At 37.0% G+C, this 22,079-nt stretch overlaps 1 protein-coding gene across 2 annotated transcripts in view; it reads left to right on the top strand.

The window, feature by feature from the left end:
* Positions 1-16,871, top strand: part of LOC136260207 (putative leucine-rich repeat-containing protein DDB_G0290503) — a 70,152-nt gene extending 53,281 nt beyond the window's left edge. For both annotated transcript variants that reach the window (XM_066053845.1, XM_066053844.1), the window contains 6 exons: positions 681-938; positions 3,140-3,322; positions 10,133-10,360; positions 14,364-14,504; positions 16,044-16,080; positions 16,133-16,871. In XM_066053845.1, coding sequence (XP_065909917.1) covers positions 681-938; positions 3,140-3,322; positions 10,133-10,360; positions 14,364-14,504; positions 16,044-16,080; positions 16,133-16,728 — 1,443 coding nt within the window. In that variant the 3' untranslated portion in view covers positions 16,729-16,871. The remainder of the gene's footprint in view (positions 1-680; positions 939-3,139; positions 3,323-10,132; positions 10,361-14,363; positions 14,505-16,043; positions 16,081-16,132) is intronic.
* The last annotated feature ends 5,208 nt before the right edge of the window (positions 16,872-22,079 follow it).

Raw genomic sequence — 22,079 nt, 5'->3', positions numbered from 1 at the left:
CAGTAAAGTCAAAATAAAATTCAATGGAGTGTAATTATGGCTTCAAAAATCTTTATTAATAGCTATAGTCAGTGTTGGGGCAATTACTTTTAAAAAGTAATTCATTGCATATTACTATTACTTGCAACTGAACTATTTAGTTACAGTTACATATTACCCATAAAATAAAGTAACTATAATAATATTACATATTATATTACTTTGTGTCCACAGCTTTAAGCTGTCATGTGTGCAACTAGTAACGTATTACCCCCAACACTGGCTACAATTTCAGTTTGTAATTGTAATTTGGTATTATGCGCATGATATACTGTAGCTGTTGTATGTATGAATGAAATAAAATGAAAAATACTACTAATTTACCAAATTATGTATAAGATCGCAAAATTTTTCTGTAAATAGAATGTGTTACATTTGTAAGAATGATGTGATACCAACTTGTTTTATTGTGAGCTTTATATATGGACAATATGGCTTTCTTGTTGTAACTACACTAAGGATTGACCCTAGAATGTTCTTCACATTCTACAAGAAAATTAATTTGTAATCTTAAAGTAGAATACATGCATGCACAGCAGAGTTGTGCTTGTGTCAATGTACTTGAATTTTAAGGTGTTTTTATTCGTAATTAAGAAGCATGGAAAAGATAGAAATGTGCTTAATCCATTTTTTTTCTTTAGAAACTAGTAGAAACTTATGAACAAAGACATATTGATCATGAAGCTACAATTAATCAACTGGAGGGAGAAAAAGAAGCTTTGGTACAATCCAATTCGAAGTTATCACGAGAAGTGGCTAGACTTATGGATGTTGATACAAAATTTACAACATCTAGTAAGCAGTACAAGCTTCTTCTACAAAAGGCAGAGGAGAAAATAGAAGAACAAAAAGTTGAAATCCGTAAAGCAGAAGAAGAACTGCAAACTAAAGAGTTTTTGGTAAGGTTAATATTTAGTTTATTTTAGTGAATGACCAGCAAAAAACCAAACTCTTAAGGCATGTCCACACAAATTCAAATTAGGAACCGGATGCAAACGAACTCAGGCAATGCGTATTAAATCCGAATTGAACGTGTCCACATGCATTATCACGTAATGCCCATTATTGAATTTACTAGTGTGGTAAATGGATAATTAAACAGTTGAGAAAACACTGATTTGCGTCAACAAAGAGAACACTGAGTTTAACGGTACAATGAAAGGAGTAGCTCATAGTAACGCTTATACTTGTGTCTATAGCGCACTGAAAGGATTTCTATGAGTAGAGCATGAAAGACCACTGATGGTGCGTGAATGGTATGGGACCATTGTTCTTTTAAACTCTAAGAGCTAGCTACGATGATGAAACACTGCTTCAACAGGTCCTTGCGCTTTTATTGTTATTAGCGTTTTACAGTGACCAGCACTGAAGGTCTGGCAGCAACATGTGCTGCAGCCTTATCACACTGAGTGCTTCTGTATTTCTACCCTGTGTTGTTTACAAAGGTCATGTGCAAATGTGTCAAGTTCTCACATGCTAACTAGCATTTCATTATTACGATGTAGCAAATCCTGATTCGCCAGCCAATTCGCATTCAAACTACCTGTGAATGTGGATTTGTGTAATCCACTTTCAATTCGAATTGCCTTAATGCACATTCCGTGTGGACGCGAGTAATTTGAATCAATGCATATTCAATTTGCATTATTTTTGTTGTGTGGACATGCCTTGATATGTGTACATGTAGAGTTCAGTATTAATTTTGTTTTTGGGTACGTACATATGTGTAGACATACTATACACTAGTATGTACATTCAAAGTGTGTTTTTTCTCCAATGAATGTCCAGTAGGGACAGCATATGAACTAATGTGGCAAGGAGTTCTCATCATTAGTAACCCTATTTCCATGTGTATGAGTGCTTAAAGATGGATGAGTACAAAATGTATGTCCACAATTGTAGGATATTGCTGTGAAATAAACAAAGGTCAAGGTATTTAACAAAATAGAGCCGAGCAAACTGCTGCTTTAGTATATAATGATCATGATACTGAATACTTCACAATACTTACACTTACTGCTGTATTATCATTGTTAATCATATTGCAAGAAGCCTTTATAAGTGGTACCAAACTAGTGAGTTGTTCACTATAACAGTTATTGGAATTCCCGCTTGGAGGTTGTATTATGATGTCATACTTGTCTGTAAGGGTAATTTATAGCTAGTCAAGTGGGTGGGGTTATTCAATTATAAGGATTCTATACCTTCAGAACTGGTTGCTTATTCAGGGGTGTATTTAGGGGAATTCATGTGGGGTTTCAGAAACCCCCTTTGAAATTTGAACTTATAGGCTTGTAACAGGAACACCAAACCATCATAGTTTGGTTACACAAATATACAGCAAAATGGGAATAATGTTAGTAACTGGAGAGCAAGACAAAATACTCTAATAGAGCAGTCAGATGTATTCTAATAGGACATTCATAATAACTGGTGATTTAAATAGGTATATTAGTCAATTAACCTGGAACATTTGGTACATAGGTCAAAAGAGAACTAGAAAACTAAGCATATAATTACTGAAAATGGCATATAGTTTGCATTATTCATTGAGCATAAACGAGTAAATTTTATTGTATAAAATTTGTTAGTGGCTAGGGCTATGCCCCCAGCATCAATAACACACTACCTAATCTGGAAACCATCTTGGAAAAATCTTGAATATGCCCCTGTTAGTAATTATGCTAACATATAACATTGCAATACATCACAGTGGAATCTCAGTTATCTGAGCTTTTAGTTAACCAACTCTAAAAATGAGTGTTCTATTATTAAATTTCTTTTAAAAATTTATATTCTATTATTAAATTTCTTTTAAAAATTTTATTCCGGGAGTTACCTAGTGTTCGGATAACAATGGAAAGGTCTGTAACTCTGAACCTGTGTGCAAAGTCACTTATAAACAATGCACAATTCATTCAACGCTTTTGCAAAAATGAGGTTCTACTGTAGTCAGTAACAAAAAAAAATCATGATATTTTACAAAGTCTTGATATATCACTAAATGGTAATGTTGATATCATTTAGCCCACATGTTAACAAATTGTTAGCAGAAATTTGATTTGCAATATTATTATATTGTTCCTTGTTTTTGTTCAAGATTAACACATATAAGGAAGATTTTGAACAAGAACGAAAAGATCGGGAAAATGCTCATAATATAAAAGAAGATGAAATCAAGAAAGTAAGAATAGAAATGCAGGAGTTTGAGGCACAGTGTCAAGGGAAGGTTCAGAATGTTAAAAGATCACTGGAAGATCAAGTTGCTAAGTACAAAGAACAGGTAAGATACAAAGTGGATTGTGAACTTTGAGAATAAGATTTCTCGGCCCATTTTTTACTGTAATAAAGAGGTTTTCCTCTTTTTGTTATTCAGCAATGTGTATGTACCTTGAAAAGTAGTTTTGTACAGTTTTGCATGAACAACAAGTGATCATTGTACTGCAAATTCCCTGTGAATTTTATACCATAGACAAATTGCAATTATTTTAGCTATACTACTTACCAGCAGCACGCAGAACAGGCTATTATACAAATACACTATTTTCAAAATTTTTGGAACTGCTTTATTGGGCTTCGTATCTTCCTGTAATAACTAGTACATTAATTTAAAATGAAGTAGGGATCCAAGCAATAAAAAGTAATGAAACAAGACATAAATGGTGGTATTACAGCATAGCTTGGTGGAAATCCCTACATTGGCATATTAACAATCATTTTCCAAAGTAGGGATTTATCCCACCAAACTATGCTCTAATACCATCATTCATCTCTTGTTTCACTACTTTTTATTGTTTGGATCTCTACTTCGTTTTTAAATTAATAATTTGTAGTATACTAGTTTGTTTGGTTTTTGTTATAGCATACAGCTATACACGTGTGACTAGGGTGACTGCTGTATTAGAGTATCTGGAGTCAGCCAAGGGTATGCCACTATTTTATATTTTTGTTGTTCTAGCATTATGAAATACAGCTAGGCCAATAATAATGGCGTGTGTCATTGTGATAGATTGTTAAGACTTGTGGTCTCGGTGCTAGATCATTATTAATCAACCAAGATTGCGTGCGTTAACCAATTAAAAGGCGTGGCATTAAACCTATCGTGTAGTTACAGGTATCTACTGAGCGTAAGTTCTTGACTAAAGTTTGCAACATCTAAATATGCTGCTCAAGGAAAGTATCGATTGGGAAAATTAATGCCTTGATATGGTTTCATTGCAACAGCAGCAATATTGAAGATAAAAGGAAAGAGAAGGCACAAAGGGCACAAACTTGTTGGCACCCCAAAAGGCATATTATAGTGTAAAATGGTGCCTGTGGGCTGCTTCGTTTGGCCTCTAGGCTTGCAACTGTTGGCAGGCTGGCAGTCAGCCTAAAATCTGAGTTTTAGCGATTTAAAAAAAATCTATAACCGGCCGTCTATTAGTGTTTTCTTGTTTTTAATGCAGTGTTTGATGTTAAATGAACTAATAATATTATTTTGTAAAGATGATTTTCATCGCGTATGATGTCTCTAGGATGATTTTTGAAGGCAGCACTTTAGGTGGCGTGCATCATTTTTGGAGGTATTCCTACTTAAGCGCTACTACCATACTGTTTGATAAGATTCAACTGTTGAAATGATATTGTAAGGTGGTCAAATATATTATATAGTACCTAAAATGGTACCTAAAATCGTAGACAGTGGTGTCTATTAACTATCTGTGGTAGAATATTATGCTACCATGCCACAAAGAGAAATCTGGCAAGTCATTCTTTTTTCAAATGTCTGGATCTCCCATCAACGTCACACACTGTCAGGAAGACTAAAGAAGCTGTTCTTTTACTTTGGAGTTGGTAAATTTTCTAAAAACCTCCTGTTAGATGCCTTATACTAGCCAATTTTGGCACCATTTCATCCAGTGATTATAAATTTTCACTGCAATGATGTATGAACTTTTGGTTTGAGCTATTAAATAGAACAGTCTTTAGTCTCTTAGTGCACCAATCTCACATGAGTGAACATCATGTTATAAGTAAACTTACAAAGCCTATCGTGCACCGATAATCGGCATAAGGTACGTATTATTGGCACCTCATACTTTGGTGAACCAATTATCGGCAGACTGCGCAAATTCATGGGTAACACTCTGGTGCCTCATTGTTTCTTTGTGATATATAGTCCTTGGATAATTCCATTTCACAGAAGTTTTATGCAACTTCATGGTTAGCCAGCATAGCTTTTAGAGCACTTTAGCAACAATAATGACAACATGAAACAATAATTACAACATGAAATGGTTATAAGAAATGTTTTAGAGGGTATAACAGCTCACAGTGTTGCTGGGTAGCTTATCAAGACACACGGTAGTGTGTCGTGCAGCCCAAGAAGCCGGCACGCAACACCCATGAGTAAATTAACAGGAAGAACAAAAAATGCAATTTTTGCACCTCCGTAGCTCTGTGCTGCCTTGATGAAACAAGACGATTTTTGCTGTGGACATGCCCGCCAACTTCAGTACCCCACATACCAATTTGAGCGAAATCACTTCAAGCGTTTCCAAGATATGCAACTTCAAGATTTGGCTTAGTTTCTTTGTTTTTTGTTTTTTTCTTCTTATTTTTCTTCCTCTTTTCGCACACTTACAAAAACTGCTATAAAACACGAACGCCATATACAATTGCCTTGAACTTTGACACACAGGAGGGGGGGGATAAAGGCGCATCTCGGTACCGACTTTGGCTAGAATACGATAAACAGGCAAAGAGTTATGAGCTATTATTCACGAAAAATAGCACCAATTTGTTGTTACACCTACAGGGTGAACCGCTTATGGGAAGACGCTGAAAATCAGTGGGTGAATAGGTTAACTATTGAACCTCAAACCTTTTGTGGTTTGAAAGAACTTGAGCTAAAAACCAGGAAGATCCAACAAAAAAACCAACAGTGTGTAACAATTATGCAATCGTGATTAGCTAATAAAAAATGACCATTTTCCACACCTACCAGAAAAACCACTTGCGGTAATGCTTTGAAAATCGCTGTACAGATGGAGTAGTCATCTTAGAAAGGCTCTTCAATGGTGTAGAAGAATCAGATGTAAAGCCACGGAGTTATAACACGAAACCAAACTTGGTGTAGCAAATACGAGATTGAGATACTTTAATAGAGCAGTCATCCTAATAGAGCAGTCACCCTGAAGAGAATTCAAGAGATCAGCTAGAAAGAAGTAACCTGTATAGAGATCAGCTACAAACAAATCACCCTGTAGAGAGTTCAGCTACAAACACATCACCCTGTAGAAAGGTCAGCTAGAAGAAGTTACCTTGTAGAGAGTTCAGCTACAAAGAACTATTCTGTAAAGAGCTCAGCTGCAAACAAATCACCTGTACAAAATTCAGTTACAAGCAAATCACCTTGTAGAGAGATCAGCTAGAAAAAGTTACCTTGTAGATAGTTCAGCTACAAACAATTCACTGTGTAGAGAGATCAGCTAGAAGAAGTCACCTTGTAGAGTGTTCAGTTACAAAGAAACCACCATGTAGAGAGTTCTGTAATAAATATATGTATTATATATATAATTTGTACATTTAATGATAAAATTAGAAATATTTAAAGTATTTAACATCTGCTTCATCTTTTCTTCTTCCTGCGGTAAAGAAAAAAAAGATAGGTTAAAAAAGCCCCAAAGCCGGCCATAGGCCAACTTTGGGGTATACAAATACAAAAAGAAGGGAAATCTAATCCAAAATAGCCAAGCTGTAAAAAAAGAGTGCAGCCCGCAAAAAAGCTATAGTGAAAAAAGATATGAAATCCAAGGTGGAGGCCAAGAAATGGTTGTGATAGTAGGGTAATGGTAAAAATTTTAATGACAATTCAGGTGAATTTTGTGCCAAGACCAAGCAGCACCAAAATTCACCTGAATTGTCGTTATTAAGATTTTTACCATTAACCTACCATTAACCTACCATCACAGCCATTTCTTGGCTGCCACCTTGGATTTCACATCTTTTTTCACCATAGCCTTTTTGAGGGCCGCACTCTTTTTTTTACAGCTTGGCTGTTTTGGATTAGATACGTATATACTCCTTAGTCTGTATACATTACAAGTGCTGATAATTGGTACTTGCAGATAATTGGTGACTTACACTAGAGATATCTTTGTTGGGGCGAGCCTGAGCGAGCCCCACACTAGGGAGTCAGCAGTGTAATGGACACGTTTACAATAAATTATGATATAAAGTGGATACCTTACACGTGCTTCCAGACCATTCTCCTTATACGGTGTGTGTAGTCCATACAAGTGCATGTAATCGTCCATTCCACAGAGGACTTAACGCGTAGATTACTGCTTAGCCATATTTGGTATGTGTAATGGTTCATTTCATGGAGGAGTTAACGGCGTAGATTACTGCTTGCCATATATATTATGTGTAATGGTTCATTCACGGAGGAGTTAACGGCGTAGATTACTGCTTAGCCATATTTGGTATGTGTAATGGTTCATTTCACGAGAGCTATCGGTGTAGATTACTGTTATGCCATGGAGTAATGTCTGGCCACGTGTAACTATTCAGTGGATACGGAGGAACATCTTCGACGTAGGAGGAAGCAGTACAGGCTCAGAAGGGATGCAGAAACTCCTGAAGAGGCAGAAAGGAGAAGGCATAGAAACCATGAATATATGCGGCGTCGAAGAGCTGCAATGACGTGAAAAGAGGTGGTTAAAGTAGCAGATCAAAGACTTGACCATATCAACACCTATCATACCATCAATGAAAGGTTTGCAGATGTGTACATAGTGGTTTTGCACAGGCTATATTGATTCTTAGACACTCTCCGCCATAAAATATTATGAACTCTTTATGCAATTCCAGAATTCCTCACATTGTTTCAGTAGCCATCAATACTTCAAAAATATACACTCAGGCTCGCCCCACGATGCTGTTAGCATCTGTCTAGTAATAGTGTAGTACTGTATTGTGTGTACTACTACCATCCTGTAACATTGTACTATTATAATTATTTATGTAGTCCTTGCTAAGTTGTCATAACAAGATCAGTTGTTCATGTTACACAGTTTACTAACTATTATCCAGAATTTCTATTAGTTTAAGACTAATGACATACAGTGCCTCTGATATGGAAAAAATGTAGCGATATTTAAGATTAACATAGAGGGTATGGTACAATTCAAGTTATTGCTTCTATATAACAAGGACAAAACCCTTCTAGAAGTATAGCCACTGCAGTGCTACTCAAAAAGCATACAGTGTGGTGGTACTGAATGGTAGGCTTGTGTTTTCTTACCTGCAATATCACCCTAGTCATGGTTATATACTAGTGACAGGCTGTATACAGTGTTGGGCAGTTACTTTTAAAAGTAATCTAAAAGTAATCTATATGTAAAGCTGTCTGTCCGTCTGCTTTGTAATGCTGCTAACTTTACCACCAAAGCATGTTTCGACAAGGGACTTCAACGAAATTAAGCACTCATCATCTGGCAACTCCAAGTTTGTTGTTACAAATCACTACATCTTCTATTCATTCTCTATAAATTGTTGAAAGCATTGATGTAGAGGAAAACTGAGTTACATTCCTGTCAAATCACGAACAAACAGCCCAAGCGTTAGCACATAAAACTGTTAACCCAAAGGCCCAGGGTTCAATTCCTGCATATGACAACTTTTTTCTTCTTAGTGCCACCTTTTTGTGACATACTTTTTCATATGTCTATTGACAATGTTTACTCACCAATCTATGCACTTATCGACATGATTTACATGTGAATTATAATGCTCATCATCTGGCTGTGTTACAAAATTTATTGCAAGCTTCTACACACTTTACTTTGTCCACTACAGCACATTGAAGTTCATGATGTAGAGAAGACTTCAGCTACATTCCATAGCAAACCACAGGACAAACAGCACCTCCCTGAAGTTGTTGTGGTTAATGACAGTGTAGGCTGCAGGCACCTCCCTGAAGTTGTTGTGGTTAATGACAGTGTAGGCTGCAGGCACCTCCCTGAAGTTGTTGTGGTTAATGACAGTGTAGGCTGCAGGCTTGAATCCAGCCACAGGTACAACTTTTTTTCTTCCCATTTTTATCTACCTTTTTGGTGCATACTTTTATTTATTTTTGTTCATAATGAGTTCATAGCATCCTGGTATTGCTTCACAGCATATGGACTGTTGGAAAAGTATGCAATCACACATTTGATAGGTATAGGGCAGGCATGGCAGGCCAATTGGGTGCATGTCCGTTCGTCTATATGTTAGTACCATGTGTTCTATTAGAGTGCCATCTCTTTTGTACCTTCATGGATGTTAAGTGCTTTCCTAATTTATAAAAATAATCACCATGCATGCTATAGTAAGCTCTAGGACATGATCTTTAATGCTTCATTCCCAATGCATTGATGTGCCATTGTGGTTAGTGTAAATGTGAACGATCCTGCACGAAAGGCAGGTGCCAATGCTAGTATATTATATTACTTTTCAGCAACTAGTGTTAGCTAACTAGTTCATCTGTCTTGTCTTGGTTGTGCTGTTCACTCATTTAGTCTGTTAGAGTTATAACTATTAAAGCAAAACTAGGTACCTACAAAAAATTGAATTACTGTATGAATATGGCTACATCACTGAATGCCAGACTAATGATCACATCATTAGATTAATGGTGTTCTTTTTGTTAGAATACAGTGTTCAGAAGATAGGTTATTATATTGTAAAGGTAACACTATTACAGTAACAGATAACATGTTGCTATACTTCATTACATAACAATATTACAATGACATGTTAATATTACTGTAACACATATAACAACCATTAATGCATTACTTCAGTAACGCATTACTTCAGTAACGCATTACTTTTGTAAAATAACATATTACTGATTCAAGAAATTATAAATATTACTCTGTACTCTGCAATCCAGACAATTTCTACTTTTTCCTTATACTTGTTTTAAGTTAGTGCAATAAGACAGATGTACACATTTAATTAAATTAGATAAAGACATTTTTTGTGGGTATAGTTTTGTGGCTTTTGTATGTCATGTGGGGTTATCCCTGTTGATAACTATTGAGTATCATACTTTTCTCTGCAGGCTACTCACTATAGTGCAGAATGCAATAAGATTTCGAAAGAGTATGAGAAACTTCATCGTGAATACAATGCTGAGTTCACCAAGCTTTCAAAAGAGCGTGACAGGATGCAGGCTGAGCTAGAAAAAGAAAAGAAAGAAGCACAGGGTAAATTAGATGTTTATAAGAGAAAGACAGAACAATTCCAAGTCCAGTGGAGAAAGAGAGAGGAAAGTGAAGCACAAGTAAAGGTAAAATTGTAGTTGTAACCACCAGCATGTAAGATATTACCCCTATGTGATCATTGTGTATATGTTACCATCTCAGCAAAAACCCGACCTGTTGTGCTTTTCTTTCTCAGCATTATAGTTTCAGGCTTTTGTGGTGGGTAGTTATAGTGCTAGACAGAAGGAAGAACAAGAAAATTGATTTGTACAGTGAAAACAAACTACAAGCACGTACGTTCTCAGCCGTAATGTCTGTTTGCATTAGTCTACAACATTAAAATTTGGCTTACCATGGATTAGGATATCAACCAAGGTATAGTTTTAGCCCTGTAGTCACTTATGCATATGAGTAATGGGTATGAAGGCAGTTTAATTGAGAGGAAATGATGACAATGTTGTTTACTTTTACTGCATCGTAAGCAAACACACATGACACGTACACCGTTGAGGCTACAGAAATGACATAAACTCTCCATGAGCAGGCAAATAAGATGGTGTATACCGTATGGAGGGAAAATTTCAGAAGGAGATTTTTTGGAAATTTCCAAAATATTAAACACTATTTGAAAATTTATTTCCGAAATATTTTTATTTTGACAATTTCAAAACTGACTTCAGTAGCTAGCGAATTGGCCATCATGTGGAAGCACTTGAAGAAAGCGCAAACAGCGAGTAACAAGCCAGAAAGTAAAGAATCCTCGGAATCTATGCTAGCCTGCTTACCTGGCCCATTATTACAATCCATGCCAGCAAGCACCATTGTAGCAGCCAACATGTCTGTGTCAAAATATATAGAGCGAACCAGTCAATCATCAAAACAAGGGAAGTATCAAAGATATAGCGATACAGAAAGGGCTGAGATCGGAAGAAGAGCAGTTGAAATGGGAATCACCCCAACGATCAAATACTATGAAGAATTGAACCCAAAGCGCCCGCTACCATCTAGCAGTGTTTACACATGGAAAGTTCAGTATGCAGAAGAAGTAGCTAAGCTAAAGCGAGAAGGAAAGGAGCCAGTGGTTAAAGATTTTCCCAATAAAAAAAAAAGGAGGAAGGCTGTTGCTGCTTGGTGAACAGCTGGACAGCTATGTTGAACGGTATTTAAAAATGCTTTGAGATAAAGGCGGTGTGGTGAATACAGCTCTTGTTATGACTTGTGCAGATGGCTTTGTTACCAACCATGACAGCAACTTGCTAACCACCAATGGAGGGTATATCACTATTACTAAGGATTGAACCAAGTCCTTGCTACTTAGGATGGGCTTTGTCATGAGGAGAGCTTCCACTAAAGCATTTGATGAGCACATAACACACTTTTTATATAATGCAAAATGTTTTGTTGGGATGGAAAAAATACTTGACAGTTTAGTTATAAACTGGGATCAAACAGGAATTCAGTACATCCCTGTCAGTTCATGGGCAATGGAGAAGGAAGGTGCTAAGCGAGTTGAAATCACAGGGCTAAAGGACAAATGACAAATTACTGCTGTGTTTGTAGCAGCAAAGGATGGCTATTTTCTGCCTCCACAGATAATTTATCAGGGAAAAACTGACCACTGTTTACCAGTAACCAAGTTTCCTAGTGGGTGGCATATCACCTACACAGTAAATTATTGGGCTAATGAGAAGACTACTTTAGAGTATATACACAAAGTCTTGCTACGGAGCCATGAGTTGCATTTGTCAAGTAATTTTCCAGCACTCGTGATTTATGACAAGTTCAAAACCCAATGCACAGATGCGGTAATAAAAGTACTGAGGGATTACAATGTACACATACCGATGGTTCCTGTTTGTTGTACGGACAGGCTACAACCTCTCGATGTGTCAGTCAATAAAGCTGCAAAGGAGTTTATGAGAAGTTAATTTCAGAACTGGTATGCAAGTGAAGTGAACATCCAACTTGCTGCTGGAAATTCTAATGACATGGTAGATCTGGCTTAGAGCATTGTCAAACCCTTGGGTGCACAATGGTTACGTGATTTGTATGATTACATGCTGGCATGAGGTCTGAAATAAACATTTATGGTTTAGGTGGGCTGGATTGTTGGATTAGATACAGTGCATGCATAATGTTTGTATGCTGTAATATGTACAGTACACTGTTTTCATTATTGTAATACCATTTCTCTTTTTTTTTCATGTGGTATAGTTATGCATATTTCTTTGACCAGAAAATAAATACAAATTTGAAACTGTTATGTACATTGTCAATTTAAACGTTTTGATTAAGTGCATATCTCAAGCATTCAGATTGATCAAAATAATATGTAATTACAAAAAATGATAATGCACTGAAATATGTAAGTCAACAGGTATGACAGTTGTGCTATATAACAACTAGCCTGATAAAATGTGCAATTAGAATCATGACATGGAAAAGGTGTCACCATCCCATCTTTAAACATTGACAAAGGTGTCTTCGCATTTCACTTCCCTTAAATTGTAACTCTGATGGGTTGCAAGAAAATACAATAGCAGTGGCAGCGGCTACCGTAAAGATACCACAATTGTTAGATCCAGGTTCTTGTTTTTCCATTGGAGCCAGTGATAATGATGTGCTATCATCATAACTAAACAAGCTCAAAATAATTCCCTTTACCTATTCACTGATGCAAGTATACATGGGATCATAAATCATAATGCTACCAGAACTGTTTACATTGCTAAATCCAATGGTTTCTGTGGCAGAAAATTATTTGTATGTCAGAATTAATTTTACCTTGACTACCCTAGGTTTGTGTAAGTGTTGACGTAAGTCCTTCAATGTTTGGAAATTGATTTTGTAAGAGTTTCTGGGTTAAATTAACGTGTTTGTCGTTTAACTGACAGCCAAATGTAAGCAGTCATTCTATCTGCTTCAGAAAGTTGAACACGGCACATCTTCAACCACACAATTTTATCTGCATCCATCACACTGTCATCTAATTCAATACTATGCATTGGTTTCCTTCCACAGCAACATTTGGCTTTGTGGTCTGTTCGGCAGGCTCCTTAAGATCACCATTGCTCTTCTCTTGCACACTAGTGGAACCACTATCACACAAATCAGAACTATGCATGGCCACAGAGTTGCCTAGTGGTGGTACGCTCTTCTCAAGATGTGGCTTCTTCACTGTTCCTTCTTCAATGGCTTCATGCGGCTTCTCCTCTGTCCCTTTTTCAATGTTTTTTTTGTACAAGGGAGGACTAAACTACAATACTAGGTGGATCCTTTGATCTTTTTGGTAGGAGTCTATTGACCTCTTCAATCATGGCTTGATTACCTTGAAACGTTAGTTTACAAGGAACGTCAAGTCCTGCTTGAGGCAAATCAGTAGAATATCTTCTCACATCGTTGACAATACAATTGATAGTCCCTATACTAGACAGAAATAAGTGACATAGAGTGGATATTGTTCTCGGCACGTGGCCAACAATCCTGTCATGCTTTCTCATAGCCACTGCATACAAATTGTGATCATTGCCCGGCTCTATCTTGCACTGAACACACTCACCTATAACTGGCACCCAGATTTCTTTGTAAATATGATGCCCTCTTATGACAGTATCTGTGCTAAACTCCATGCTCTCGGTTTGTTTACTCAGTAGCTGCATTATCACTCGACGAAGATAGCTAAATGACGTGTTGATAGTTGTTTCACTACATAGGGGTGTCTCTATTATCTATGACTACACTGTGTAATTAAATTTGCCATGGTGACTATAGCTATAAAGCTACACGCCCCTATGATGAATTGTCTGAGTAGCGGCTTGCTAGCTATTTCCGAAATTAAATTTCCAAAATGCAATTTTCAGAGATTTCTAAAAATTTCCCTCCATACAGTAGTTTTAATTGATTTGGGTCTTTCTTCTTTGAGTAACGATCCGATAAATATTTGTGTATTTTTTCTTTGTAGCATGCATAAATTTACAAAAATTCTTTTAGTTTCATTTTTCTCAAAATGCATGCTTGTGCAAACAAGTTTGGTTTTTGCTGAGATGGTCACATATAAAACACATGTACTGTATATTTGTTTTTGTGTAGATGATTACTGAGCAACTAAACCACCAGATAGAGCTGAACAAACAGCAGCAAACAACTATCAATGATTTGATGAGGAAGTACAAAAATATTGAACCACAAATACCAACAAATACTGGTGGTCACCAAGCATATGAATACCAGGTAAAATATATAGTATAGTGAAACCTGGCTACATATTTGGCCTTAAACATTAAGGCGGTTGCCTTGTAAAGTGGAAGCGACTTGTAAATCACTTCCACTTATTGATACATAGAATGATTCTCGCTTTCATTGTGTGAAATATTGGAGCTAAAACTTGGGGTATTGAGAGATAACGTGTTTTCTGTGGTCCACTAAGTACTGCCGATTTCTTGCTTTGTTATGCCTTTTACTCTCTGCAAATAATAGATTCCTGTATGTGTAGTTTATTTGCATACAAAATTAATTACTAGTTTTCACTATGTCTTTAATTGAGACACAGTAGATTGTTGTCAGGAATGCGCATTATTGCTTTAACGCCACCTTAAACAGCCACATGTAAGTCGTGTGCCTTTATAGTGTGTGGAATAATTTGAAAATGTGTGTGGCCTTTACAATCAGGTGAATACAGTGGCATATACGTATGTGTTATCAATTCATTCACTGTGTACTGAAACAAACTGTTTATCTGTATAATGTACAGGTACATGCAGTTGTAACCTGTGCATTTAATAGACATACGAAATTTGCAAACATGACAGGTTTTAGTTGGTCACATAAAGACACATGGTAGTAGAGTTATGTATAGTACAGAGGATTTCAAACACACAAAGTTAACTGTATAATTGGAGAGAAGCATGTATCTTTTTTGCAAAGATTCTTTAGCCAAAGCCCTCAAAGCTGGTTTTCAGAGATTTGTGCATATGTATATTTGTAGAGTTGGAAAAGCTGTGCACACTAAATACAAAGCTAGATCTATAGCAGAAGCATCTGCAATTCGTTTTCAGTGTAGTTTCTGCAATAATTGATTTTCTAGCTGTTTAGGATTTAACTCCAAAGTAGAGATGTACTGATCTAGTGTTATGTCAGATCAGTGTCAGTTTGAATAGTTTGAACAAAAATGATTGGAACTAATTTTGTATAGAAAACCACTGATTCAATACTGATCTTTCTTTACCATGTGTCGTATCATTCTCTTCTCCATTTACAATATAGGCTAACATTTAAAGTCACAAGAAGCTGTTTAACTATCATAAACCATGCACAAGGTTTGCTGTTTGATTTAATGAAACTTGCCCTTAACTATATCCAAAGCTTCTTGGCAGAATGCAATAAATAGTGCTACACCAAATCCAATAAGTTAGAATCTCTGCCACAACTGGCAAGTCTCTTGCATTAAAGTATTTGTGAGCACCCAACTGTCTGTTTTGTGTAAATCAGGCCACACTACTAGCTCCAGTTACAGTTTTGTGATGAATAGTGAAGTATAAGAACTACCTGTAACAGACCGGTAATCATGCACATACAAAATGCATAAGATAATTGACTTCATATTAATACAATGGTAATATATTTCTTGGCATTGGAAAAGTTGAATCGGTACATCTCTATGACCAAGAGTATTCAACATTTAATTTTTGATAGTACACTGTAGTATGGCAGGTGTTTGCTCTGCGTTTCTCATATTCACTGCTGTGGTTATTGCTGTTTTGTTTATTATAGCAACAAAGTCAGCAACACAGACATGATACTCTGTCAGGTTAGCGTGCACTTATTTGATTTTCCTGTTTTAATCTGGTTTTCTTGATTAGCACGTACCAATGCAGAAGCACCATATCAGCACCCATCACCACCACCATCACAGCAGGGGTATCAAGGCCAAGGAAGAGGAGGAATGCCACAAAATATAGCAAGGCCAGCACAACCTGGGTATCAAAAGAAGTATTTACCACCTTCAAACTTTGATAATCAACCTCAATCTATGCGAGAATACAATACAGCTGGTACTAATGCTGCAATGCAACAAGATAGGTACTATGTAGATGAACCACATCGTGAACACTATGGGCAAGGAAGACACAACACTGGTCCTGTATCGTTAGATAGTTACAAAGCAAGACAAATTGCAGCTGGTTATAACAATGCTAACTTTCCTCAGCAGCCTCAACCTCCTTCTGTGAGGTCAGAGCGACCACCACATGGCCAAGCTGAGCATTATGTATCAGAGGGTATCAATGAAGAGATTCGTCATCAAGCTGATTTTCAGCGTCAACAAAATCAACAAGATTTGGAATTTACTTCTCACCTTGCTCTAGACCCCTTTCTTATATGTCCTAATTGTAAAAGGCAGTTCAGAGAAGGTCAACTACCTGAGTACAGACGTCATATTGATAACTGCCATCTTTAGTTATGTATTTGCTATTGAGAAAGCTCTGTACTATATTGCTAGGCTTGTTTTAATTTTCATAGTTTTTAACATGCATGTGAATTTATACATACTGTAGTTCATGTTTGTGTTGGCTACATTACAGTGTGATTGGTAAATTGTAATACCGAAGTACATTCACTGTATTACATATAGCTATATCTACATGTGTTCAATGGTACTACTGTTGTTGTGTAACAATTGTGTACTGTGATTTGATGTAGCAAGCAGTCACAATTGTGTGTATGTATTGTAGTTGTGTAGCTTTTTTAGACCTTAATCTTGTCACTGGCAACTGTTATATGCTATATGGCTAGAATTGTTAAAATGTAGTGGCTATAATAAGCGCCACCAAAATCTACTGCACCAACCAGAACAACTGTTTCACCTTATTGTTAGCTAGATTAAGTAATCATTTAAAGTCTCCAGTTTCTGTAAGGTTAAAGGCTGTAGCACATGCTGTCAGACCTTCAGTGCTGGTCACTGTAAAGTGCTAATAATAACTTGAGTACCAAGCACTTTAGAGGAGTTGAGAAGGTGAAGTAGGGTTGGAGAGAGCAAAGCAACCATCCTGGGCCAACTCTAGCTCACCTTGAGCTCACAAAAACTTACAATGGAAGACATCATTATACTTAGTAGACAAACCTCAGGGTTGGGTTCACCTTTGGTTTCTTCACTGGGGATGGTTCCTTCTAATACAGCATCCTTCTTGACTCACATTTAGTAGAAAAGATGTAGTGGGTAGCTGTGGCCATTGCTTTAGTCCAATTTTTTCTATGGCTTTCCTGATTGGTGTCTAGCTTTGGCTTTCCAAAACTTGGTGTGTTTAGAAACCACCTTGATTGAAAATAAGGAAAGGCACCTTTATATAATTGTGGTCAAAGTTCAAGCAGGTGTACATGTATTGAAGTTTGTCATGTGAGAATGAGCAGTAAACTAGCTACCATAGTAACCAAGGCTGTAGCTAGAATTCAGGGGGAAATTTTTGCTGATTTAGATGTTTTAATTTGAGGGCTAATTAACCGGCTATGAAAATAATTTTTCTATATAGACCTCCGCAATTAGTTTCTTATTAATGGTCGACCTGAAAATACCCCCCCTCGAAAAATATTCACCTGGGTATGTGGTATACGTGACTGAATAAGGTATTTGTGTAGTTATTAGCCGTAAAGCCGGTTTGGTTTGTGAGATTGCACTTCGTATTGTTGTTGGTGATCGAGTACTCGCACATACTAGATTTTTGCAGAGTCTTGTGAGTTAATATTAACTGTCAAGTAAATATAAAAGTATAGTTGCTGCTGTACATGTCGTTTAGCGATGATCTTTATTTGGAATCCTAGTCAAATACAGAGCCATGATTATGACGTATTACATGAGTAGAGCTCGTATAGAGCTAGTATTAGGTACTACTTTATTACTACTAAAATAGTCGGAGGCTCCCATAATCCAACTCACACGCCTTAAGCGTGAATTTCGCCTTTAATATAACCGACATTGTAATATATAATTCCCAGAGTTCTTCCATCACTCTGTTGGAACTAACATGCCCTCTGGACTCCATCCATCACATCCAGTCTGCTCGCAATAGGAAGCAGAGCAAAACTGAGTATCTGCAGCTGTTGGCTGAATTTGATCGCCTAAATATTGCTAACTATTATGACACCATTGAAATCACGGTACTTGGTCATTTTCAAGTGTCTTCCATCAAGAATTTATCTAGTTTGTTAAACTTTGTTCAAGCTGATATAAGGATTTCGAAGCACATTATTAAGGAATGGTTAGATGCTGCTGCCTCTGCCAGTATCTCTGCCTCTCAGAGAATTTTTCTAGCACGAAACTGTACAGAGTGGTGCACAAATTAGACAGTTTATTTTTGTAATTACAGTAATTAGTCTTTTTTGTTGTTGTTGTTTTTGCCTTGCCATGCCCACAGTGTAGTCCTCTACTTTTTGTGTTCGCATGCTGTCCGAGGTTTCACATGCCTATTTGTTTTGTTGTACATCTTTTCATCACAATTGTTAATGATGGTTATCTCTCCCTGATTTGTAATACCACTATGGTAATGCGCACTATTTTTTTTTCTTTCTATGACTTAGGTTTCACTAGCTTGTTTTTACTCCAGGCTTCCAGTACTAAGGCCGAGGGGTGTTTCTTTGGTCACGTGATCTTCCGTTCAATTTTCAATGGCAGTCAGAACCATAATCAAAAAAGGCTGTTCGAAATTGTCACATTTGCACATTGTTAAGTATGCATTAAAACTACTTCGTGTCCTTTTTGTAGTTCTAGTGCTGCCATGATAATATTATATTGATGGTAATTGGTATGACAAGGTGGTGATATATAGCCACTCAGTTATAGTATAATGATGTGGGGGAGGCCAGACATATGGTATTTGGAATTTAATTAAGTGATGTGTTGTTGCATGGTTTAGCAAAGGACATGCCAACCCCAAAGTAAACTGTAGGTTTTTAAGGTTTGTATGAAGTGCCAGCCACTTGTCTCAACTGTACAGCAGTAGTAAAATGTACTAGATTTTACAAAACCGATCCAATCGCACATTGGGCAAAATCAAACTTCCACCACCAGTGGATAGCTACACTATCGTACTACTAGTTTTGACCCTCAAACTACTCAAGGCTGGTTTTAGCAGACATCTTTTGTGGGTGGTGTGAGAGCTCGAATGGCGGTTTTTGGCCGTGTGAAGGACCTGGCTTGGAAAGAATCAGTGGTTTACTGGTGGACAGCCTGATAATGTTGGCCAGACATTTTTTCTGTTGATTTTGCTACATATCAGCCACTTAGGAGCCAGTAATCTTGTGTCTGGACTCCAATGGTGGTCTTCCTCCATTTTGAAGTCTATCTCTTGCCCATCCCACCGCCCCCCACCCTCCACCCCTTTGTGAACACTCGTGATACTACTTTGCTCGTCCAACTGTTCAGATTTTCTCATCTTATTTGGCAGGAAACTCTACATATACTGGAAGTAGCCTGAAATGATGCATCTTTTGTGTAATTTCATATGCGAGTTTGCTATCGTTGGCAAGTTATGCTGACTTGAATTCTTTAAAACAGTTTATCTCGAAACTTCTAATGTGCGATTTGGATCGTGTTTCCAAAATCCAGTCACAAATGCATTTAAAACCTGGTAAACATGAGTAGCTTTTACTTGTGGTGTACATCCATCTTAAATTTTATTTTAACTTACAATGATGATTATGTATATGTGACCCTATTTTGGAAAACCATACACCTGGGCACATGCAAAATTTGTGGGAATTCTCAATTGAAAATTTCAGTGATTTTTTAAAATTAAGTTTTTTTTGCATATTCTGATAAAGCAACTATTAAGCCTTCTTGCTGTGAAATTTCACACCCATAGCTTCTTTATCTAGGAGATATACTGAATTATATCAGACCATGTAGTAGTTTCACAATGTGTGGGACAACAATTAACTTACAAATTGGGTGATTTGTTCATTCCCAAAACCAACATTTTCTTGTCTTTACACAATATTACAAGTGATTTAATTGATAAAAAGCACAAAGAACACATGATTAAACTCTCAAGAATCTGTTTTCATTAATTTTAGATTGTAAGAATGGTGATCTTTGTCAACAAAGTGATTTGTCATCAATTTGTCACATCTGATCACTATTCAGTTCTATAAACTGATAATACAAAGTTAGTTTGTAATGTATTAGACAGTAAATTGGCCATATCTTTGGAATGCTTCAACGTATCGTCACAAAATTTTCATACAAGGTAGATAGATAACCACTCAGTGCTTCATTGTAGCTATAAAAAACAAAATTGGCCAATGTGCCCAGATGTATGGTTTTCCAAAATAGGGTCACATATGTTTGTCTTGCAAATGTTACAGTTAGTTTTATATCGTGATATATGTGCATATTGTGACATAAACCTTGGTGATATATGATATAGAGTTTTTAAACCAGGCGCACGCCCACAGCCGGCCAAAGGCCAGCTGTGGGCGTGCGCCTGGTTTACTGAAATTGTTTTCGTAAAAACATGTGTGTGTGTGTGTGTGTGTGTACCTACCTACGTACCTGCCTGCCTGCCTGCCTGCCTGCCTGCCTGCCTGCCTGCCTGCCTGCCTGCCTGCCTGCCTGCCTGCCTGCCTGCCTGCCTGCCTGCCTGCCTGCCTGCCTGCCTGCCTGCCTGCCTGCCTGCCTGCCTGCCTGCCTATGTTTGTTTGTCCATACGCACCCACGTGAGAAAAACGTTTAAAATGATAAAAAGCAGCCAGCATGTAAGAATTGAAAGCTAAGTTAAGTCTGTATTCAACTTCCACACACATAAACTTTGCTCTGAGTTGGTTTCTTCTCGGCGGTCTGAAATACAGGTATGGCGACTCTTCATATACTTCTTGAACGGTCTTCCCTTTCGGTTGTATAGACTTTTAACAACTTTAAAACAACACTGAAGGTCTCTTAGGCTACCAGAGGTAGCGTATCTTTCGGGTTGAAAGGGGGGCATTACCCATACTTACGTGAACGAAAATGAAGGGCAGCCTTGGTGATTTCTCTATATAATTCACATGAGAAAACACGATAGACACACCATAAAACAGTTGAGAAGATACTTCTGTGCGTAATTTATGGTTTAAAATGGTTTGTTATAGTTACGCTTCCTTAGCAGTGCATAGCAACATAATTACCGAATTACAAAATAATTCATGAATTATGAAATACGTTGAATTACAGAATTTACAAATTCTAATTAGTTAGCTGAATTAATAATACTATAACATGAAATTATACACATAGCTGATTAATTTAGTTAGAATGGGATAGTAATAAGGGCGCCTGGTTTTTAGAAGTAGCACAACATCAACTTGTTCTATAATTATTGTGGCAGCACTATAGTATGTACAAGTTGAGCTGGATCCTGAAAAACAGCTAAAAATTACAAGTGAGTTTTTCTCAAGAGAGTTAACATTTCAGCCAACCAGATGATAAGTGATGACAGCAAAGGTGTCAACAACAGACACGCCCGTTATGGCTCCATTGCAAGTTCGGGAAAATCTTTAATGGGAACTGCTCTTTTGTGGCTTCCATATAGGAAATGTATGGTGAAAGTTTTGACTGGCTGTAATACTGTGTCAGACATTTGAATGAAAAGGTTTTTTTTTGTGGGTCAAGCAGTGCTACAAATGAGCCAAATTCAAAATTGTGTGTAATTACATCCATGAGTTATTAAACATTTTTGAGGATCCAGCTCAACTCGTACATACTATGGTTTGGTCCCATCGATCAGTTAAAAAATCTTGTCAACAGCCATTGTTTCTTGTCCAATTGAAAATCTTGAAAAT

Source organism: Dysidea avara, chromosome 7 (genome assembly GCF_963678975.1).
Source record: "Dysidea avara chromosome 7, odDysAvar1.4, whole genome shotgun sequence".
Classification (NCBI taxonomy): Eukaryota; Metazoa; Porifera; class Demospongiae; order Dictyoceratida; family Dysideidae; genus Dysidea; species Dysidea avara.
The sequence above is the reverse complement of the archived record's forward strand: the minus strand, read 5'-3'. Positions and strand labels throughout refer to the sequence as shown.